At 44.0% G+C, this 19,199-nt stretch overlaps 1 protein-coding gene across 1 annotated transcript in view; it reads left to right on the plus strand.

Moving 5' to 3' along the window:
* VAT1L (vesicle amine transport 1 like) overlaps nucleotides 1-19,199 on the plus strand; it is a 189,099-nt gene that overhangs the window by 21,216 nt on the left and 148,684 nt on the right. Inside the window, exons 2-3 of the mRNA XM_007939109.2 lie at nucleotides 12,546-12,675; nucleotides 18,430-18,645. Of these exons, the coding sequence (XP_007937300.1) occupies nucleotides 12,546-12,675; nucleotides 18,430-18,645 (346 nt within the window). The remainder of the gene's footprint in view (nucleotides 1-12,545; nucleotides 12,676-18,429; nucleotides 18,646-19,199) is intronic.

Genomic DNA, 19,199 nt, shown 5'->3' on the forward strand with positions numbered 1-19,199 from the left:
TGACATGAGACAAAGTATATGTGAACTGCTGTATGAAAAGTGAATTTACTCTGTAAATCTTCACCAAATCAAAATAAAATTAAAAATAAATAAATAAATAAAAAGAATTCATCATCACTGACAATGGTTCTGTGACCATGAACGAGTAAAACCCTACAAGGGGAGCTCACGCCACCACCATTACCACCACCCATAGCAGATGCATGCTGCACCACCCAGAACACCCTTTCAGAATGGAGGCACTCATTTCTCTAGCTGCCAGGAGTGATGGCTGCCAGTGGTGCACAGCTGTGTCACTTCGGAGGCACTGGAATTGTCCTCAGCTGAAGGAAGGCACCTTGCCCAAGTTTGCACTCCCTTCTTGGGGCATCCCTCTCTCAATGACTAAATGATGCAGAGGGTACACAGGCTCCGTCCTCCTTGCCTCCACTCAGGATTACTTTCAGGGACCATCCTAGCTCTGGACCTCTCTGTGGCTCAGCTGAGATCACAAGTCTCCCTTTGCCCAGTCCAGCTGTGTGAGTGTTGTTCCCTTAGCATTCCTAATAGACCTGTAAGAAAACTGTAGCCTTAGGGTCCACTTCTAGGGACCTTCACCTATGACACCTTCTCTGTACGGTGATGAAAGTGATGACAACAGAACTTTTTGAGTACCTCCTCTGTGGGAGGCACTCTGTTTCACATGTACCATCACATTTAATCTGCACCAACACCCTGTAAAGGGCATGTTATCATCTTGTTTTTCAGATGAGAAAACAGAAGCTCAAGGAGGCCAAACCAAGACTTAAACTTAGTTGTTTGTGACTGCAGAGGACCACTAGAACAGCTCTTTGGGAAAACTTTTTGGGGGTCAGTGCTCTGACTGCATGGCTGTCTTAGTTGTTAACATATTTCTGGTGACTGTCTCAGCATTTTGCCTAAAACCCAACCCACTGCCATTAATTAGCTTCCAACTCATAGTGACCCCTTTGGGTTTCCAAGGCTATAAATATTTATAGAAATAGATTGCTTCATCCTCTTCCCACAGAGAAGCTGGAGGGTTTGAACTGCCAACCTTGTGGTTAGCAGCCAAATGCCTTACCCAGTATTCCACCAGAGCTCCTTAGCATTTTGCCTACATTTCTCAATATGTGCTGAGAAAACCATTCATCAATTGTAATCTGCTTTTGTGATTCTGTTTTGCCACAAGACTTTTGAGCCACCTGTTAACTTTGAATGCCCAGCATTTAGTACACTGCTCAGTATATGATAAGTGTTCAATGTGCCAGTGGAGTGAAGAAGTTCCCTCTTTGTAACTGGGGAAACTGAGTGATGATGTCACAAAAGGGAAGACAAATACAGTAGTAAAGAGCATGGGCTCTGGGGTCACATCACTTGCTTTCAAACCTTCACTGTGTGACCTTTGATAGGCCTCAGTTTTGTTTTCTGTAAAAAGATGACATTACTTACCTCTTAACGTGGCTATGGTTGTAAAAATTAGAGGATACCATGCATCTAGAGCACTTAGCACCATGCCTGATACAGAGTAAGCATCTCATAAATGTTATCTATTAACAGCTAGTAGCCACGGATCAACTCCTTTTATTCCTAAGCTCCAGCTCAGAGAGATTAGAATGGGAGTTTCCAGATATGTGCTGACTTCCTGGGGCACCCTCCAGCAATCACATAGCCCTATGGGAGAGCCTTTCACAGAGAGGGTTCATTCCTTCTTGGACATTGTTCTTCATGGAACACAGTTATAACTGGGCTACTGGAATAGTAGTCCTTCTCAACCCTGCTGGCCCATGAGCATGTGTGTGTGGGCCCATGCTAGCTGTTGTTAGTGGCTATTGAGTCAGCTCTGACTCATGGCGACCCCATGTAGAAGGAAACAGTGCCTAGTTCTGCATCAGCTTCATGATACTTGATGCACCCAAGTCCATTGTAGTGGCAACTGTGTATTTTGCATGCCTTCCAATCTAGGGGGAAGGAACTCTGGTAACATAGTGCCTAAGGCACATGACTGCTAACCAGAAGGCTGGTGGTTCAAGCCCACCAGCCACTCTTCAGAAGGAAGATGAGGCAATCTACTTCCGTAGTGGTACTGCCTTGGAAACCCAAGGAGGGGTCGCTATGAGTCTGGTCCGACTCGATGGCACATAACAACAACAACAACAACATCTTCAGCGCTATATCAAACAGTAGTCTGCTGTGACCCATGGCTTTTCATTAGCTGTTTTGTAGAAATGGATCATCACTACTTTCTTCATAGAATAAGCTCTGCTGAAGCCTGTCCACCATGGGTGACCCTGCTGGTATTTGAAATACCGGTGCCATAGCTTCCAGCATCATAGCATCATGCAGGCCCCCACAATACGACAAACTGACAGGTAGTAAAGGCCCATGCTAGACCTTCTAAAAGAGACCCTTGGAGGTGGAGCCAAGATACGCACATTGAGAAAAAAGAACATAAAAATCTAAGCACTGTAGATGATCCTGGTGTCCATCAAGCAAACAATTGTACTGGAGGCTGTTAGGCAGCAGCAATGACTGCTCTAGGGGGTTGACACTGTCCACAGAGTGAAGCCTCATGGATTTTATTGAGGACTTTTTCCACATGAATTCAGAGTGTCTTGGAGATAGTTCATAGAATCATAGGAGCTCACAGTTTGAAGAAACATTGGCTGTCAGCTTAGCCTGTGTTTTAAATTCCCTCTGATATTTTTCACAGTCTTCACAAACACCATGAGTAACCAGAACTGTGCCAGCCTATCCAATATTTATATCAGGGCCTTGGGTATAGAAGTTGATGGCATGATAACTGTATTTTCAGAGGATACAAATCCAGGAAGGATAGCCAAGTTTTTTTAGATGGAAGAATTAGGATCCAAGAAAAACTCAGACAAATTGGAATGATGAGCCTAATCTAATAAGACCACATTTAAGAAGGGCAAATATAACCCTTTGGACTAAGATAAAAACAAAAATATCCAACTTCCCTAGAGGGCAATGAGAGAGCTTTTTATTTTCTTATCTATTTAATCAGCATTAATTTTTACCTCGCCTGATCCCAAGAGAACTTAAAGTAGCTTAACAAGAAATAGATTAGAGCATATTAAGTGTCTCTGTGCTGGGGGAAGTGTGCCCATGTATAGGGTTGGCAGACAATGTTTCTACAAGTTTATTTGTATGTTTTGTAAGAATTCCCAGGTATATAGTAGGGCAGACAAGAGACAAGACTGCAGTCACTTCTTGCCCAGAGGCAATGCATAGTTGGACCTGTGGGCTCAGGACCATAATCTCAGGGGACATCAAGCTCAATTGGCATAACATACCACACAAAATCATCATTCTACATCCTTCTTTGGCAAGTAGCGACTGGGATCTTAAAAGCTTGCAAGTGGCCATCTAAATGTAACGATGGGTCTCTCCACATCCAGAGCAAAGAAGAATGAAGAAAACCAAGGACACATGGAAACAATTAGTGATAGAGCCTGATGGAACCCCTGACACTATGGCCCCTAGCTGCCCTTCAGGTCTGGAATTGAACCCACTCCTGTGGCTTCCAGCCAAACAAAAGATAGGCCTATGAGCTGAACAGTTGCACTGGGTAGATACACTCCTTGAACAGATCAGTCATGGGAGAACAGAAGGGCTGTGTATGCACAGGGAGATAGCTCGGGGGGCAGCAATGCATGGGAGGGAAGGACACAGGCGAGAGGTAACTATGGGGAGGAAGTGGGAAGGGAGCTGTTGCATTGTGGGAAATTGCAGTCAATGTCATGAGACAAAGTGTATGTGAGCTGCTGTATGGAATGTGAATTTGCTCTGTAAAATTTCACCCAAATCACAATAAAAAAATAAAAAAAAAAAAAAAGAATTATGTTAGAGCACTGATTCTCTAAGTGTGGTCCCCCATCAGCATCACTTGGAAGCCAGAGCCTCACTCTAGACCTGCAGAGTCAGAAACTCTGGGGTGGTTGAGGGAACCCAGAAATGTGTGTTATAACAAGCCCTGGGATGATCCTGGTGCTTGGTAACATTTGAGAACCACTGCAGTAGAAAATAAGATTTTTTTAAAAAAAATGGAAGCTCCAACGAATTCCGAGAGTTAATAAATTTGGAAATGATTATAGTATGGAGAAAAAATACTATAATAAGGCCCTGAAGGTAGGAATAGGAGGGAGCAAATTTGGCTCAGAGCTTCCTAACAGTCAATACAAGGAGAGCAACACAGCTAGTCTAGATAGTGTCCTGGGTCTGTATGAGCCAGTCACCCAATCTTTTGCTGCGACTTGAGTAGAATTCCTCTGTGGGTCTTCATAAAGAAATGAATATGTCCTGTAACAGGTGGTACCAACAGGACCCTTCCAGTAAGTAAATCACTGGCTTTCTGAAAGTTATGTCTGTGACCTGCTATTACTCTGTCAAGCCAGTGATGGTGTGAGACTTGAGATGTTCCACTGAGCAAGAGATCAGTATCTACGATGGAACACCATGGATGCTCACTGATGTTGATCTGCATCAGTAGTGACAGTGCTTATCCAGAGAGGGAATTGTCATCACAGGGTTCTTTTTGTGATTATCTGACAATATTTGGGTTCCCATGGTCTGTGCTGAGGACACTGAAAACCTGGGGAGGGACGAGGATGACAAGAGGCCTAAAATCATGTCATATGAGTAACCCTCACCTTTCTTTCACCTGGAGAAGAGAAGAGGAGGGTTCCTTCTCCAGCCTCTGTCTCTTCTAGGCTAACCTCCTTCCTTGGGCAAGTTTTCATTTTAAGCTGGCAAAATTCTAAGCTATGTTGTTGTGTGCTACCGAGTTGATTCTACTCACAGCGGCCCTGTATAACAGAGTACAACTGCCCCATAGGGTTTTTTAGGCTGTCATCTTTAAAAAAAAAAATTATTGTGATTTGGGTGAAAGTATACAGTGCAAGTTCATTTTCCACGTAGCAGTTCATGCACATTTTGTCTCATTAAGCTGTATTCTTTACGGAAGCAAATCACCAGGTCTTTTCTTCCATGGAGCAGCTGGTAGGTTTGAACCACTGGCCTTTGGGTTAGCAGCTAAGTGCTTAACCATTGTGCTACTGCGGCTCCTTCTTTAAGCTGTAGCTGGACTGATGTTTCTGTTAACCTCAGTGTGAGCTGAGGAGGGTTTGAGAGTCTCAGCCAAGGTCACGCAGCTCTGTGACTGGAACCCATGCAGCCTACATCTGTTTCCTTTCATCATTTCCTATTAGTCTTCTTGCTCCTGAATCTTGAAGGTATTGATTTTGGTTACAGTTGATTTCCTTGTGGTTGAGACTTCATGGTGTCTGGGGTATCCAGTAAGCACGCAGTCGGAGGACTTTGATTCACGTCTCAGCTCCACCATGTACTAACTGTGTCGCCTTTAGCAAATCATTTTTCCTTTCTGAGCCTCAATGTTTCCATTCATGTAATGGGAGTAATATCTGCACTTCTTGCCTGAGCTTATTACAAGGTTTAATGAGACATGTATGAAAGCCCACAGTAAACTGTACTGTGGTATGCAGTTGTAAGGAAGTGGTATTATTTAAAAGGACTGGCCCCAAATTTCCCTATGTCTTCCCTCACATCTTCACATCCTTTATCCTCTGTCTTGAGTTTTGCAGGGTCCTTTTTGTCAGCCCTCTGCTGTCATTCCTTCAAGATGGTATGTCTTAATAATAACCGTTTAAACTTCACCTTAATTAATTTAGTAGAGGAGAAAAAAATGAAACTCTCTTTCTGTATTCCTTAAAATTATGACAATCTTAGACAAAAATAAGATTAGAGAACATAATGTTACTATCAAGCACTTTGCTGTACTTTTTTATTTTCAGTAATCTTAAATGTTTAAGAGCTCTGTAAAAATTCCAAACCGAACCAAACCCACTGCCATCAGGTTGATTCCGACTCCTAGCAACCCTATTGGACAAAGCAGACTGCCTCATAGGATTTCCAATGCTGTCAATCTTTACAAAAGCAGACTGCCACATCTTTCTCCCGTGGAGCAGTTAGTGGGTTTGAAGCACTGTCCCTTTGGCTAGCAGCCTAGCACTTAACCACTGTACCACCAGGGCTCCTTGTATAAAAATTGTTGTTAGATGACATCAAGATGGCACCCCTGTGTACAACAAAACGAAACACTGCCCGGTCCTGCCCTATCCTCACAATCTTTGCTGTGCATGAGCCCATCATTGCAGGCACTGTGGCAATCCATCTTGTTGAGGGTCTGCCCCTTTTTTGCTCACCTGCTACTTTACCAAGCATGATACCCTTCTCCAGAGACTGATCGCTTCTGACGACATGACCAAAGTAGATGAGATGAAGTCTGGCCGTTCTTGCTTCTAAGAAAAATGAGTAACATAAACGTCTGAAGATTACCACCTGTGTGGGCCTGAGCAGGGACATCAGGGCATAGTCATTGCTACTGTCAAAATATATTTCCGGTGAAAATCAAATTATCTCAGAGAATGTGGGAAATTGCAGTTGGGAAGATGTATGGTTTGATTTTTTCTTGTTTTTTTTTTTTTTTTCTGTAGTGGAAAAATAAAAATTTTAGACAGATGTATGGCTTCACCATTCCCTAACCATGTGGACTTGGACAAGCAACTTACTGGCTCTAAACTATGGTTATTTATTTTGCCTGGGGGGAAAAAAAAGTGGAGCCTATAATGTCTTCTCCTTTGGGTTACTGGGGGTAATTAATTGCAATATTTGTTTTAGTTTGTTTCTTTTGGTTTCATGGGGCAGAGCCTGCACAGAGAGATTTTCTTGGAGAGCTATGCGAAGTAACAAAGGGATTAGTGGAACTCAAAGAGCAGGAGGCGTGTGGGGTCAAGTCTAGAGACCAGAGCCCTGATTCTGGGAAAGCAAACAATGACGCTTGTAAACTTTGTTCGGTGCAGGCTGATGGGTTGACTCAGGGGTTCTTGGTGGTTTTTCCTTTAATTCCCTTCATGGTCAACCTCTACCCATGGCGACTCCATGTGTGTCAGAGCAGCACGGGGCTCTGTAGGGTTTCCAACGGCTGAATGTTCAGGGAGTGGATTGCCAGGTCTTTCTTCCAAGGTACCTCTGGGTAGATTTGAACCTGTAACCTTTCATTTAACAGCTAAGCATGCTAGCTATTTGTACCACCCAACGACTCCTTAATTACCTTACCTACTGACATTTTCTTTCTTTTCTTTTTTAACTCTCCTTTCTTTCTTTTTTAAATCCCTTCACCCATATCAAACCTATCTCTTAATTATCCATCTGTAGTCTGTCCTTCCTCATACCTGGTAACCAACAAAGAAAATTTCCTTCCCTGTGTAAACTTTTCCTGGAGTTTTACAATAATGGATTCATATATTACTTGTCCTTCTGTGACTGACCTGTTTCACTCAGCAGGTTCATCCACATGAGGAGGTGATTCGCTGATTCTTCATTATCCTTCAGTGCTGCATAGTACTCCATTGTGTGTGTACCATAGTTTGGTTATCCATTCGTCTGCTGATGGGCACTTAGGCTGTTTCCATCTCTTGGCTCTTGTAAAGCTGAGAAGAACATGGATGTGTGGGCATTTTCATTTATACTTCTCCAAAGCTTCAGCTCAGCTAAGTCACTCCAGCTCAGGCTTATCTTTTGATAGACATTCTGTGGGATGCTAAGTTGTTTCCTTGCTCCATGTTTCCCAACTCCCACTTTTTGAGAAAACACCCAATTTTGGACTGGCTCATTTTTTTTTCGTGCTAAGGAATGGATGGATTCCTGCCTACATTATGAATGACCACTTCTCCAACAGAGGCCTTGTACTACGCAATCAGCTGTCCACCAAGACATGAAGGAGTTATGTTGTTGTGTTGTTGTTGTTATGTGCCGTTGAGTTGGCCCTGACTCATAGCGACCCCTTCTTGGGTTTCCGAGGCAGTATCATTACGGAAGTAGATTGCCCCATCTTCCTTCCAATGAAGGAGTTATACACATTAAGTATTTTGACATATGAGGCATTCAGCAGGGGCAGTGGATCACTAAGTTTCTACAAAGAGGTAGTAGAGTGTGGTGGTAAGGGCTCAGGACCTAAGCTTGGCTTGAATTCATATCCTGGCTTTGATGGTTTCTAAAAGTGTGAGTGACCTTAAGCAAGTTACTTAATCTTCTAGCAGATAAGCATGCTAGCTATTTGTCTCAGTTTCCTCATCTGAAAAATAGGTATGGCAAATTAACCCCTCAGTAAATGGTCAGGAGTGTCCCTGGGTGGTACAAATGGTTTGTACTCAACTGGTGCAAATGCACCCAGCAGCACTGTGGAAGAGAGGCCTGGCGACTTGCTCCCTAACAGATGATAGCCAAGAAGACCCCATGGACCAGTTCTTCTCTGTAAAGCATGGGGTCACCAGGATTTGGAACTGACTTGATGACAATGCATTTGTGTTTGTTTTTAAATGCTAAGACCCCTGGGAGGTGCAAACAGTTAACATTCTGGGCTGCTAACTGAAAGGTTGGAGGTTGGAGTCTCACCCAAGGTGCCTCAGAAGAAAGGCTTGGCGATCGACTGAAAACTCAGCCACTGAAAACCCTACGGAGCACATACATTAGTGCTCTGATACATGGGGTCGCTGGAGTCGGCTCGAAGGCAACTGGTAAACACTATGGCTGTGAGGAGGGGTGCTGTGGGAACCCTGCTAGAGGTCCGGCACAACACACCAGGGCACTCCACTACAACTGCTCGCCTAGCTTTTTTTTTTTTTTTAAACTTTTATTGTGATTTGGGTGAAAGTTTACAGAGCAAATTAATTTTCCATACAGCAGTTCACATGCTGTCTCATGACATTGACTGCAATTTCCCACAATGTAACAGCTCCCCTCCCACTTCCTCCCCACAGTTACCTCTTTCCTGTGTCCATCCCTCCATGCACTCCTGCCTCCCCACCCCAGCTGTCTCCCTGTGCATACACAGTCCTTCTATTCTCCCATGATTGATCTCTCCAAGGAGTGTATCTACCTAATGTAAATGTTCAGCCCATATGCCTGTCTTTTGTGGGGGTTCAATTCCAGACCTGAAGGGCAGCTAGGGGCCATAATCACAGGGGTTCCACCAGGCTCCATCAGACCAGCAAACCTAGCACCCTTTTTTTTTTTTTTTATGGTTTTGAGTTTTGTTCCACATTGTTCTCCCACTGTATTCAGGATCTCCTACGTAGATCTCCCTCCAAGTGGGGAAGAATGAGTGTCTGCCAACCCTGTACATGTGTTTATCTTGCTTCTGTGTTGAGATAAACAACCCTGACCTATGCCCATCTTCCTGGATCTTCCTGCTTCATAATCCCTTTGGGGAGATGGCTGGTGTTGTCACAGGGACACTCTGTGCCTCACTGAGGATGCAGATACTATAGGATTTTGTAAAGTCAGTGGTAGCCGGGCACCATCTAGTTCTTCTGGTCTCATAGTCATATAGGCTGAGGCTCGCATGGTGTCCCAGTCCCTTGGATTAATTGTTTCCATACGTCTTTGGTTTTCTTCATTCTTCTTTGCTCTGGATGAGGAGTGACCCATCGTTGCATCTAGATGGCTGCTTGCAAGCTTTTAAAATCCCAGTCACTACTCGCCAATGTAGGATGTGGAACAATATTTTTGTGTAGTATGTTATGCCAAGTGAGCTTGATGTCCCCTGTGACCATGGTCCCGAGCTCACAGGTCCAACTACTCACTCCATCCAGGCAGCTGGCTGTAGCCAAGACGGAACTAAAACCTTGTCCCTTGTTAGCTCTACTGTATGCCAGGAATTCTTACAGAACATACAAATACACTTGTAGAACCATTGTCTGCCAACCCTGTACATGTGTTCATCTTGCTTTTGTGTTGAGATAAACAACCCTGACCTACACCCATCCTCTTGGATCTTCCTGCTTCATAATCCCTTTGGGGAGATGGCTGGCATTGCCACAGGGACACTATGTGCCTCACTGAGGATGCAGATACTATAGGATTTTGTAAAGTCAATTTTAGGCCTTCTCCCTGAACGTCACATGCTGGCTCTTAGTTGGTCGTCCCCGGGTCTAGTTTGCATTGAGCAGTGTTTGAAGGCAGACCTACTGAGTAAGCAGTGTGATAAGCCTCTCGGATGAAGCCCTCTTCGGGGTTGGCATGTTTGCAGAACTGTCAAATCATTTCTTCTGGCATTTCTCCATCAGGGCCTTGGGAAATCATAGGGTTTCATGCAGAGGAAAACACAGTGAGCCAAAATATGCATGAAATGAGATGGAGTGTTTGATTTGGGATGTAGAATTTCCTTTTATTGTTATACGATGATGCCTTATTCATTAGGTTGTGTCGGAAAATGAGCTGTTTCATAGAAGTGAAGCTTAGAGATAGCTGAAGTTTTCTCATTTCAGCTCCGAGATGATTTTTAACCTTTTTGAAATGAGAGCCTTCCAACAATACATCGCATGCTCTGCCTTCTTAACAGAAGTCAAGCTGCAACTTTAAAGGGCTGAGATGCATTGAGTTACCTCTGTGTGTCTGGCACTGTGATGTGGCGCTTTGCTCTTTAATTAGAAAAACAACCTCGGGGGTAGGCACGATTGTGACTCCTACTTTAAAGATGAGGAAGATGACGCTCAGAGGGTTGAGTACCTTACCCAGGTTCTGTAGATTGGGGTGGTGGATAGCTCCGACATGTGAAGACCCTATGTGTAACAAGGAAATGTTGCCCCGTCCTTTCCTATTGTCCTGATCACTGGGGTGCTTAAGTTCATTGTAAGTGGTGAGACTGGGACTTTACCCAGGTCTCCCCAAGCTCTTAAGAAAGGGCCACATTATTGGAGAGCATTTTGATTAATAAACGATCCAAATAACTAGTCACCATCAAAGTAGAACCCTTGGGAGTCTACACGTTCATTTTAGTAATGTATCCATCTGTACTGAGCCTTCATTGGGAGCTATGTAGGAACCAGTAGACAGACTGGCCACACATATATATGAATATTCATGAATATTCCTTCATTCAGCCCATGCTACTGGAGGACCTGCTATGTTGCTGTGAGCCTGGCGTTATGCCAGAGGCAAAGAAGTATGAGCCATGCAGCCGCCTTCAGGCACAGCACATCTTAAAGATATGCCGACTGGGGCAGTATGTGCCATTGCCTTCATTATTCTCTGTGGATGGGACTGATGAGCAGAGACTAAGAGATACAAGTAGTGTGAGAGACTTCCTTGACTTCCAAGAGGCCAAGGAAGAATAGGACAGACATGCTTAAGAATGGGTTCGTGTCATCTTGGTTGGAAATGAGATGTGGCCAGGTGCTAATAGGCACTGGGCCAGACTAAGGAGTGTGGTTTGTATAAACCTCCGTATAAACCATTCAGTCTGTTGCTAGTTGCTGTTGAGTCGGTTGTGATTCACTATCAGAACAGAACTGTGCTCCACGTTGTTTTCCAGGCTGTGACCTTTCAGAAGCAGACTGCCAGGCTTGTATTCCTAGGCACCTCTAGGGGATTTGAATCACCACCCTTCAGCTAGTAGTAGAGTGCTTAATGGTCTGTACCACCCAAAGCATTCTTAGATGGCGGCTAATTAAAAACAGGAAGTACGTTTCAACCACATCTGGTGGGGAAAAAAAAGAAGATTCAATGGGGAGCTTTCTCATGTGACAAGTGGATGTTAAATGCTATTCCCAAGAGGAGTTCTAAAAAATAATAATACAGTTTGGAGCATTGAGAGCCTCGCTGGATTTAAGTATATGGTTTTCCAAGGTGATGCCTTTGATATATTTCAATAACTTTCTTACTTTAAAAATAACAGTAATATGTTCACAGAAAACACCTAATAACAAAGATGTCTTTGGTTTTTGAAACAGACATTCTAGTATTCCATCTATATTGGGCCATTTCTCTTCTTGGGTCTTCATTCCCCAGATGGACATATGTAATCTGTTGATAGTTCATATTCACTATTGTGGGGCCATGTATAGGATAGCACTGGTGTAAGTGGGAGTGAGGATTGAGATGTGATGGTTGGTTGTTTTGACACATTTTAAGTTAGCTTTTCTTTCTCTATCTTATAGACAGATTGGTGGCCACTGGGTCTAATTTCTTTCCATGTATCTGCTTATAACCTCTTCATAGCATACAAATTTTTTTTATCCTCAATTAAGTGCTAGAATGTCTAATGACCAAGAAGGTCAGGCTGTGTTTTTAAAGTAAGAGTTAACAGGTCTTGAGAGAGGTGAAAGGATGAGCTTTTGAATTAAGGGTGTAAACTCCAAAACCACTCTTTTAACTGCCAAACATATTTTATGTGTGTGTGTGTGTATATCTATATATAACTTCTCTGCAAACAGGTATTTAAGTTTCGCTATATTGGTGACATCAATATAAGTGAGGTTTTTATAAGGAATGCATTGCCAGAAAGAACAAGAGAAAGAGGAAGAAAGAAAAATTCGAGAAAGAAAGGAAGAGGGGGAGGGAAGGAAGTAACAGGGAAAGGAGGGAAGAAAAAAAAGAAAACCAAGCCAGTGTTCTTTTTTTGGATCTCATCTTGAATTTCTCTTTTTCTTACTTGCCGTTTACAGTGGTTTAAACTTCATTGACTTGATGGTGCGACAAGGGAATATTGACAACCCTCCCAAGACACCACTGGTGCCTGGGTTTGAGTGTTCTGGGATAGTGGAAGCTCTGGGAGACAGTGTCAAAGGATACGAGGTAATCTTCTGACTTCAAGAATATTTATCTGGAACCCATAGAGTTAGTATCAGATGATGCAGAAATATGGGGAACAATCTACAAAATGTATTATTATTGTTGTCTGATTTGGTTTTTATTAACAATATTTACAATGATAGGGCTTTCCGTGTGCATAATGCCTGTCCTGGGTATAGGTGATTTGCTGCTCACCACGGTTGGGGAAGGCGGGCAGGGCAAAGCTTGTTGTCCCCTTCATTGGTACTTATGTAGCAATTAAACATTTGGGCTTAGATTAACTAAAGTCTATGCCCCTTCCCCCCACTCACAACGTCTAGCTTTTCCGTTACCTCAGGCTCAAAATTCAATTATAAAAGGCAAAAGTCAGAGAGGAAATAGCATTTGTATTTTATAACTTGGTTCTGTTAAGTAGCTCTCTAACGGATGCCTTTAAGGAATCATTTATGAATGACTATTTTAGCCACTGGGAAAATGTCATTTTTGGAGGTGGAAGATCTAAACCAAAGGGGAGAGATCTGACAATGGGGTGGAATCAGCCACAGGTGAATGGCTTTTTGGGCAGGGTGATGGGTACCTAGGGCTCCATTACATTAGCCTACTTTGCTACATGCTCACATTTCTCCATAATGAAAATGATTTGAAATAGAAAGATGTATGGTCCTTCCTTCCATTATAATGCAAATCGATTAGAACTGGGTCTATAAAAATTGAAACACTGTGGACAGATCGATGGCACAAAACTACAGTACTTTGGAGTCAGAAAAACTAGTGCAAACCGGATAGTGGGCCTCTAGCTCATAGCTAAGCGCTTCCCTAGGGAGGAGCGGAGGGAGATACCACTGGAGAGCCACTGTAACTGGCAACATGGGCAAGTTATCTTTTCTCAGCCTCACCACCATCCTGAAAGGTAATGGTCATCATTAACCCTTTACAGATGAGGTTGAGAAGGGCACAGTCGTTTCCCGTGAGGACAGAAAAGTAGGTCATAGTTTTAGAACCTGGGTTCTCAAATCACCAGAGCTTTTCAGTCTTCCTACTGCCCTATGCTTTTTACTCCTGCTCCCAACCCTCGAGGTCCGTAGGTAGCATAAACAGTGTACACTCAACTACTAACCTATAGGTTGGTGGTTCAAACCCACCCAGCGGTGTCATGGAAGAAAGGCCTGGCCATCTGCTCCTGGAATGACATCAGTCAAGAAGACTCTATGCAGCAGTTCTACTTTGTGACACATGGGGTCGCCACGAGTGAGAATCAACTCGATGGCAACAGATTTGGGTTTTTTGGTTGCCCCACCCTCAAATACTGCAATAATGAATCCAGGAGAGTAGGACTGAAGCCAAATCCTCCACAGCGCAGCGCCAAAAGGCTCATGGGATTGAACCTGTGCCTACTGAGTCTCAGTGCTTCCGGCCTTAGTACACTTTGAAGACGTCAGTAGGCCCCAAATTCATTACGATGAACACTGGATATATCATCCCAGTTACCAGTCTTTTAGTCAGTGGCTTCAAGATAATACAGCTGAAAATGTTGAGGAAGAAGAAAATGAGCTTTTTCTTTTCCTTCATGTGACTTTATATTTTCTGTCCCCAGGTAAGTCATGTAACCAGAGGCAGCACCATCTCTCTCTGAAAGCTGTTTATAAGAAATATGGTCTGCCCTTTACTCCCCCACATAAACCCAAAGGAAAAGATCATATTCTCACTCTCCTAATTCTGAGCATTGACTAGCCTGTTATTTCACAGTAGAGTGGTGGACAGTGATACTGTTGGACTTGGTTTATAGGGAGACCTTACTATGCTTGATTATGAATGCTGTTGGTGGTGGTAGGTGCCATCAGTCCATTCTGACTCACACCAACTCTATAGGACAGAGTAGAACTGCCCTCTTGGGTTTCTAAGGCTGTGATCTTTATGGAAACAGAATGCCACAACTTTCTCCTACAGAGTGGCTGGTGGGTTTGAAATGCTGACCTTTCAGTTACCAGCCTAGTGCTTAACCACTGTACCACCAGGGCTGCCTTGATTTTGTATATTTTCCTTTAAATATGATCTGTCATCTGCTGGTTAGCACTGGCTTACTTATGATCAGACTGTTCCTCAGCTGCCTCCCCTCCAATGACTTTCCACTGCACAAACAAATAAAAGAAGCCACATACAAGTGTCCAGTCAGGATGTGACCTGGGACAATACCAAGGCTCACTTCCCCTCTACAACTGTGCCTTAAGATTTTCCATCATTTTAGAGATGGGATTGCACATGGCGGCATGTGGAGTAAGCTCTCTTGGTTTGATTGATTGCAAGGGAGACTTGGAAAGTTGTTGCCAAAAGCCTAGCAGTAAAGGAATAATTTGTGCTCCGTTGCCCAGGACTCTTTCTTAGCAGTTTCAAATAATGAGGTGACTTGGATATCAGAGAGAAAAGAAGAGATACCTGCCTCCAGACCCAGGCTGAGAGGCTGAGGCTGAGCCAGGGGCTTACCCACTTTTGCCATTTTGGTAGTGCAGTTGCAATGATGGAGCCGAGTTCAAGTTCAGCTCTGCTGTGATGGCTGTGGCCATCACTGTCCTGGTGGTTGAAATACTCTTTACATTGCACTCTGTGTCAATGCTAGAGGCCATCAGCTACTCCATGGCCTCGAGTCTGCATCTTTGGGTTTTTCTATAAGTCTGTGAAAAGGAGAATATCCATGTTTAACCTTGGCTATCCTGTGGTCTAAATGCTGCCTCTGAGATGCCATTCCCAAAATCTACTCCTTAGTTTTCAGGCCTTTCAGGGATCGGGGACACACAACACCAGCAGGACAGCCCCTCCTCTCTGTTTTCTTTTAGATAGTTACTTACTCTGCTTTATGAGTCAGCATTTAGCTGTTGATCAATAGACTGTGAACTTCATGAGCCAGTCTGTCCTTGTTAAGGCTGGTGTTTATTCTTTTTCCATTTTCCATGCACTGTGTTAAGTGTTTTGGCTGCATATTGTGTCCTTTAACCTTCCCTGAGTGGTGCAGATGCTTAACTTGCTCAGTTAAGGTTCGAGTCCACCCAGAGGTGCCTTGGAAGAAAGGCCTGGTGACCTGCTTCCAAAAAGTCACCCATTAAACACCCTGTGAGTCACAGTTCTACTCTGACACACGAGGTCACCAGAAGTCAGAGTCAACTGGATGGCAAATGGCTTTTCATCTTCATAAGGACCTTTACTAATATTATCCTCATTTCAGAACTTAATGATGAGGCTTAAAGAGTTAAACTAATATTCCCAGAACTGGTAGGTTTCCCTGTTGTAACCCTTATATAACCTTTACGTCTTGAACTCACCTAGCAGCTCTGTGGGGAAAAGACCCTGTGATCTGCTTCCATAAAGACTGGAGCCAAGGAAACCCTATGGGGCAGTCTCTGTGTGTCAGAACTGACTCAACACACCTACCAACGACAACAATGCCAACTTCACAGCACTGAGCTCCAGCTGTAATCAATTAATGATTTTTGTCTGGAGTCAGACTACCAGTTGGTGTTGAGTCATCTCCAACTCGTGTCAACGCCATGTGTGCCACAGTCTGAGTGGAGGACTGATGTGAGGAGTCCAGATTCATTTGGGCCTTGCAAGAGGGGAGAGGAGGCAGGTGGGAACTGCAGCCACAGTTGCACCACGTGGATAAATATAGGCAAGGACTTCTCCCTCTCCAGCAGGCTCAGAGACGGCTCAGGAAGTGGGTAAACCTACTTGGGTTTATGCCAGGCTTCCCAAGGACAAGGAGGAGAGATGGAGGGGGCAGTCAGGAAGTCCTCCTTGCCCAGCTCTCGGATGCTCACATTGATTAATTGCTGGCTTCTGTCTCAGAACAAGCAAACCGGGCTCTGCACTGCTTCTGCTTCTGGCAGGAGAGCCCTGGGAAACACATGGGGCAAAGTACTGACCTGTGGGTTCACGTGTCTTTGCTGCTTAGGCTGATTCAGCTCCTTGGCAGGGATGCCCGAGATCAAGCAGAGGTGCCCAGGTTCACTGAGAGCAGTGCAAATTCTGTCCCAACTGCCTCCTCCATCTGAACTCATTACCCACATCTGAATGGGGCCAGGGTCAGCCTGGTGTCTTCCCCCCACATCAGCCCTGGCTAAATTGACAATCAAGTCCCTGGAGATACTGTACCATCCACACACTGAAGCTGTGGCAGCTTTCACCCAGAAAACTCAGAGCCAGCCATGCTGGCCAACCTCCTAGGCCCTAGGGAACTCATCTCCAGGCTCTTCTAACATCTCTGGATCCCATCCACCTCTCCTTACTAAAAAAAAAAAACGAATTTCTCTGATTACATACTATTTTCATACTAAGCTAGAAGACCCACCAGTATTCAAATTTTAAGGCAAAAAAAAAAAAAAAAAAGGGGGAAAAAATTACCTTTCAAGGCAGTCTGCTTCCATAAAGATTTATGGCTTTGGAAACCCAATGGGGATCACTATGAGTCTAATTGACTCAATGGCAATTAGTTTGGATTTTGGTATATTATCTTTGGATCAGTGTATGCAACATCACCATAACAGCTTCATGACTTTGGTGTAAGGCTTCATTCTCTACTAAAATATTTCCCCTTCCAGATGGCTTTTCAGTCTAAGCCCTATCAATCACTCACAGTAAATACTATAGGAGATTTCCAGGGCCTGTGAAAATTTCAAAAGCCTCATTCACTATTACATGTATCCAGTGCCTAGAACCCAAGACTAAGAAGGAGTTCAGTAAACAAGCATGGCGGGGATCGGAGTCAGACAGACTTGAGCCCGGCTCCTGAGGACACTTACTAGATGTTTGTCCTCAGGGGAGAGACTTACCCTTTCTTACCACAGGTTCTTCATCTATATAATGGGGACAATACCTGTCCCATAATGGTGTTGTATCGATGATAAAATAACCGACGTAAAATGAAGCTTTCAGAGTCTGGCACATTATTGTTGTGTTAGCTGCCGGTGAGTCAGCTCGTGGTCACTCCTGCAAAGTGGAATGAAACGCTGCCTGAACCAGTGCCACCCCCGTCAAGGGTGTGGATCGGACTGTTGGCCTCCACAGGCTTTTCGCTGGCTGCTCTTTGGGAGCAGAGCACCAGGCCTGTCTTCCTTGTACATTAGCATTCAGTAAATGGGAGTTTTTTTGTTGTGATCAAATGGTGCATATAGAAAAACCTCTTGTGAGAAAGAAATCCATTCTCCAGCAAGGATGTAAGTCCCTCATCCTAGGCTGTGGGGGCTGAAATCTCTGAGAAGGCCTTAAGGAAGATCACAAGATGGTCAGGTGAAAGGTGGTTTGAAGAGAGCAGAAGCAGCTATGCACTGTGTCTCTATCTTAATTGGATGTACTGATATTTCCAGCCCTCTTGCCACCACCTTAATTATGTCCAGCATCTCAGGAAGAGAACCAGCTTCTCTGGTTTTGGGGAGAAAGAAGTCATGATGAAGATGGACAGGCAGAGAATACAGAGCTGTCAACTGTTCCTGAAATCAACTGTGAATTTGTGAAACTTCAGCAGCAGTTTTTATTTGCTTTTGTTGTTGTTTTTAACTGCAAATGTGTAAAAAAAAGTCATTTATTTCACTAAGGTATTAAAAAATATCTGTGAAATGCTGAGGGAATTTGGATAGGGGTCATCAGCATCTGAGTTAGGAGAAACAATGATGCCTTGTACCATGGACAGCTCCTGACATTTTCAGTCCCTCTGTGAGCCTCTGCCCTGAGCTAGTACTGTTCACTAACCCTGTGCTTCCCCATGCCCAGATTGGTGATCGTGTCATGGCCTTTGTCAACTACAACGCCTGGGCAGAGGTGGTCTGCACGCCAGTGGAGTTTGTCTACAAGATCCCAGACGACATGAGCTTCTCTGAGGCCGCTGCGTTCCCCATGAACTTCGTCACAGCCTACATGATGCTCTTTGAAGTGGCCAACCTCCAGGAAGGAATGTCTGTGCTTGTGCACTCAGCGGGTGGTGGTGTGGTAAGTGGTCTTCTTCTGACTCCTCTTCTTTCTGGTCGGGAAAGTGGAAACCCTATTGGGTGTGGAGTTGACAGTGTGATTTGGATGTGAACCATGTCCAGTAGTAAGGGCGATCTCTTGGTGATCGTGGTGGAGTGTATACCTTTGGCACAGCACACAGAGGTGACAGAGTTGGTGTTACTGACCCTCAGCGATAGTTTCTCCAGAGTTTGAGAAGGTCTCCAAGATGGTGTGTGAGGACTGAGTGGGTCTCAGAGATGGTTTCTATTGGGAAGCATTCTCAGTTTTGATGTCTCTATCCATAGTGTCCAGACCACTGTATATTTTCAGTAATATTCTGGACATCCTTAAGATGGTGGCAAGTGAGCAGGGCACTATCTTTACATTGAATTAAGGTAGAAAAATGATGCATAGCCTTTTTTCACTCTTTCAAAACCACCTTTCATATGACCCACTTGATAGTCTGTTGTGCCAGTCCTTCTGAGATGCCTTACAAGTCCTGTGCTCCTAATAATATTTGAAGTGCCAAAATGGTGAATGATTTACTTTTTCAA

Source organism: Orycteropus afer, unplaced genomic scaffold (genome assembly GCF_000298275.1).
Source record: "Orycteropus afer afer isolate SDZICR_OR568_19922 unplaced genomic scaffold, OryAfe1.0 scaffold00057, whole genome shotgun sequence".
NCBI classification, from domain to species: Eukaryota; Metazoa; Chordata; class Mammalia; order Tubulidentata; family Orycteropodidae; genus Orycteropus; species Orycteropus afer.